The sequence below is a fragment of the Empidonax traillii genome, unplaced genomic scaffold (genome assembly GCF_003031625.1).
Source record: "Empidonax traillii isolate 1590-97213 ecotype Southwest subspecies unplaced genomic scaffold, ASM303162v1 scaffold4210:size45844, whole genome shotgun sequence".
NCBI classification, from domain to species: Eukaryota; Metazoa; Chordata; class Aves; order Passeriformes; family Tyrannidae; genus Empidonax; species Empidonax traillii.
In genome coordinates, this window is record NW_020959403.1 from 16,249 (window position 1) to 20,592 (window position 4,344).

Genomic DNA, 4,344 nt, shown 5'->3' on the forward strand with positions numbered 1-4,344 from the left:
AAAAAAAAAAAGGGTGAAAAACGAGTCAAAACGGGCCTAAAATGGGTCAAAAATGGGGTAAAAAAAATGGTGGAAAAATGGGTAAAAAAAGGGTAAAAATGGGCAAAAAACGGGGAAAAATGGGCAAAAATGGGCAAAAAATGAGGAAAATCGACTGTCAGTGGCTAAAAATCACCACTTTGACCAAAAATGCCCCATTTTTTCCTCCCCTTCCCCTCCAGGTTCGGTGAGTTGCGTTTTGGTGACGTCGCCGGCGGCGCCGCCGGAAGCGCCGGACGAGGGCGGGGCCGACCTTTGGCCCACCGTGACCTTCGCCCTCCTCTTCGTCCTCAGCTACGTCCTCTGCTACGGGGCCGGGGTCACCCTCCTGAAAGTGGCCCCCCAAAAACCCTAAATTATGCAGATTTATGCAAATTTATGCAAAATCGGCCAAAAATATGCGAGTTTGCGAGACTTTCGGAGCCATTTCCGTGAATTTCGAGCCGTTTATGCAAATTTGTGAAGATTTCGATTTGATTGAGTTAAATTTGGGCAAATCGGGACGATTTTATGCAGATTTATGCAGATTATGCAAAGTTATGCAAATTTATGCCATTTAGGCCCAAATATGCGAATTTACGAGAATTTCCGTGAATTTTGAGCCATTTATGCAAATTTGTGAAGATTTCGATGTGATTTAGGTAAATTTGGGCAAATCTACGCTATTTAAGGGACTCGGGATGACTCTATGCAAATTTATGCAAATTTATGCAAATTTGGGCCAAATATGCGAATTTACGATAATTTTCGAGCCATTTCCTTGAATTTATGCAAATTTGTGAAGATTTCGATGTGATTTAGTTAAATTTGGGCAAATCCACGCTATTTGAGGGACCTGGGATGACTTTATGCAAATTTATGCAAATTTGGGCCAAAATATGCGAATTTACGAGAATTTCGGAGCCATTTCCTTGAATTTATGCAAATTTGTGAAGATTTCGATTAGATTTAGTTAAATTTGGGCAAATCCACGCTATTTGAGGGACTCGGGATGACTTTATGCAAATTTATGCAGATTATGCAAAGTTATGCAAATTGACTGGAATTTTGGAGCACTTTGGAGTGATTTCTGCCAATTTGGGTGGATTTCATATGGATTCGGTCAAATTTGGGTGAATCTCCGCTATTTTCCCTCGAATCTATGCAAATTTATGCAGATTTATGCAAATTTATGCAAACTAAGAGTGAAATTGGTAAATTTGGGATCGGTTTATCAGAATTTGAGGGGATTTGCCCCCATTTTGTGCCAATTCGTGGAATTTGTGATTTCGGAGAATTTTCTACGACTTAGGCAGATTTATGCAAATTTATGCAGATTTATGCAAATTTATGCGAATTTACCGAAATCATAAAAATAAATTAAATAAAATTGCGGCGGAAATTCTAAATAAAACAAAATTAAAATCGAAGAAAATCGCTTTCAAATAAATTTGGAATTATTTTAAATAGAAGGAAAATCAAATCGAATAAATTAAAATTAAAATTAAAATTTAAAAATGGAAAAAAGAGAAATTAAAATTGATTTTTTTTGATTCCTAATAATAATAATAATAATAATAGAGAAATAATAATGCAGAAATGTTATAGATTGGGAATTATTTATTAATTAGAAATATAAAATGGCTGATTAAGGGTTTATTTCGATAATTAAATAAAAGAATTAAAATAATTAAAATATATATTATTATGTAATTAATAATCCTTAAATAAAAAAAATAAACCAATTTTTTAAAAGCGTTTTTTTTAATTTGTTTTTTATTTTAAAAATAAAATTTATTTTATTTTTATTTATTTTTATATTTTTATTTATTTTGATATTTTAGAAAATTTATTTCCAAATTCAAATTGACCCAAAATGTCCATTTTTTGGGGGGTAAAAAGGTCCCAAAAATGACCCCAAAAAGTCCTTTTTTTTGGAGCCAAAATTGAATTTTTTTGGAGCAAAAATAACCCAGAAAAGTCGAATTTTTTGGCGCAAAAAGACCCCAAAAAAGTCGATTTTTTTTTAACCAAAAACGGGCAAAAAGGGGCAAAAAATTACCCCGAAAAGTCGATTTTTTTGGAGCAAAAATGACCCCAAAAAAGGAGGATTTTGGAGCAAAAAAAAACCCCAAAAAATCGATTTTTGAGCCAAAATTCCCCTTAAAAATTGATATTTTTTTTAGACCCAAAAATCGAATTTTTCAGCCTAAAAATGTCGATTTTGGAGCGAAATAAAAACCCACCAAAACCACCCAAATCACCCCAAAAAGTTGTTTTTTTTCTCCCCTCGAAAACTTCCCCTTTTTGACCCCAAAAAATCCCGTTTTTGGGTCGATTTTTGGTTTCGTTTCCCCTTTTTTGGGTGTTTTTGGAGGAAATGACTCATTTTGGGGGTTTGGACCCAAAACCGCCGGTTTTGACCCCAAAAATCTTCCCGTGAGAAAAAAAGGCCCCAAAATGGTGATTTTTGGGCAAAAATGACCCAAAATGGCGATTTTTGAGAAAAAATGACCCCAAATGGCGATTTTTGGACAAAAATGACCCAAAATGGCAATTTTTGAGAAAAAATGACCAAAAATGGTGATTTTTGGGCAAAAATGACCCAAAATGGCGATTTTTGGGTAAAAATGATCCAAAATGGTGATTTTTGGGTAAAAATGACCCAAAATGGCGATTTTTGGGTAAAAATGACCCAAAATGGCGATTTTTGGGCAAAAGTGATCCAAAAATGTGAATTTTTGGCAAAAATGATCCAAAAATGTCGATTTTTGGGCAAAAATGACCCAAAATGGCGATTTTTGGGCAGAAGTGATCCAAAAATGGTGATTTTTGGGTAAAAATGACCCAAAAATGGCGATTTTTAGGTAAAAATTACCCAAAAATGTGAATTTTTTGGTAAAAATGACCCAAAATGGCGATTTTTGGACAGAAATGAACCAAAATGGTGATTTTTGGGTAAAAATGGGCCAAAATGGTGATTTTTGATTAAAAATGACCCAAAAATGTGAATTTTTGGCAAAAATGACCCAAAAATGGCGATTTTTGGGCAAAAATGATCCAAAATGGAGATTTTTGGGTAAAATGACCCAAAAATGTCAATTTTGGGCAAAAATATCAAAATTTGAGGGAAAAAAAAAGGACAAAAAAATGTCGATTTTTGGGCAAGAATGACCCAAAAAATGGCGATTTTTGGGCAAAAATGATCCAAAAATGTAGATTTTTGTTTAAAAATGACCCAAAAATGTCAATTTTGAGGTAAAAAAGGAGCCAAAATGAGGGGAAAAAGGACTGAAAATGTCGATTTTTGGGTAAAAATGATCCAAAATGGTGATTTTTGGGCAAAAAAGACCCAAAAATGGCGATTTTTGGGGAAAAATGACCCAAAATGGTGATTTTTGAGCAAAAATGATCCAAAATGGCGATTTTGGGGTAAAAATGACCCAAAAATGGCGATTTTTAGGCAAAAATGACCCAAAAATGTGAATTTTTTGGTAAAAATGACCCAAAAATGGCGATTTTTGGGCAAAAATGACCCAAAATGGCAATTTTTGAGAAAAAAATGACCCAAAATGGCGATTTTTGGACAAAAATGACCCAAAATGGTGATTTTGGGGTAAAAATGGGCCAAAATGGCGATTTTTGATTAAAAATGACCCAAAAATGTGAATTTTTGGCAAAAATGATCAAAAAATGGCGATTTTTGGGTAAAAAAAACCCCAAATGGCAATTTTTGAGAAAAAATGACCCAAAATGGCGATTTTTGGGTAAAAATGACCCAAAATGGTGATTTTTGGACAAAAATGAACCAAAATGGTGATTTTTGGGTAAAAATGGGCCAAAATGGCGATTTTTGGGTAAAAATGACCCAAAATGTCAATTTTTGGGTAAAAATGACCCAAAAATGTCAATTTTGGGCAAAAATATCAAAATTTGAGGGAAAAAAAAGGACAAAAAAATGTCGATTTTTGGGCAAAAATGATCCAAAAATGGAGATTTTTGATTAAAAATGACCCAAAAATGTCAATTTTGAGGTAAAAAAGGAGCCAAAATGAGGGGAAAAAGGACTGAAAATGTCGATTTTTGGGTAAAAATTATCCAAAATGGTGATTTTTGGGCAAAAAAGACCCAAAAATGGCGATTTTTGGACAAAAATCACCCAAAAATGTGAATTTTTGGGCAAAAATGACCCAAAAATGGTGATTTTGGGGAAAAAATGACCCAAAATGGCGATTTTTGGGTAAAAATGATCCAAAATGGTGATTTTTGACTTAAAATGACCCAAAAATGTCAATTTTGGGCAAAAATATCAAAATTTGAGGGGGA

General features: G+C 33.6%; 1 gene segment (V, D, J or C); it reads right to left on the reverse strand.

The window, feature by feature from the left end:
• Positions 1 to 157: 157 nt before the first annotated feature.
• LOC114072866 overlaps positions 158 to 4,344 on the reverse strand; it is a gene marked incomplete at its 5' end in the record, with an annotated part of 22,964 nt that continues 18,777 nt past the window's right edge. Inside the window, 1 exon segment of the C gene segment in view lies at positions 158 to 367. Coding sequence covers positions 158 to 367 — 210 coding nt within the window.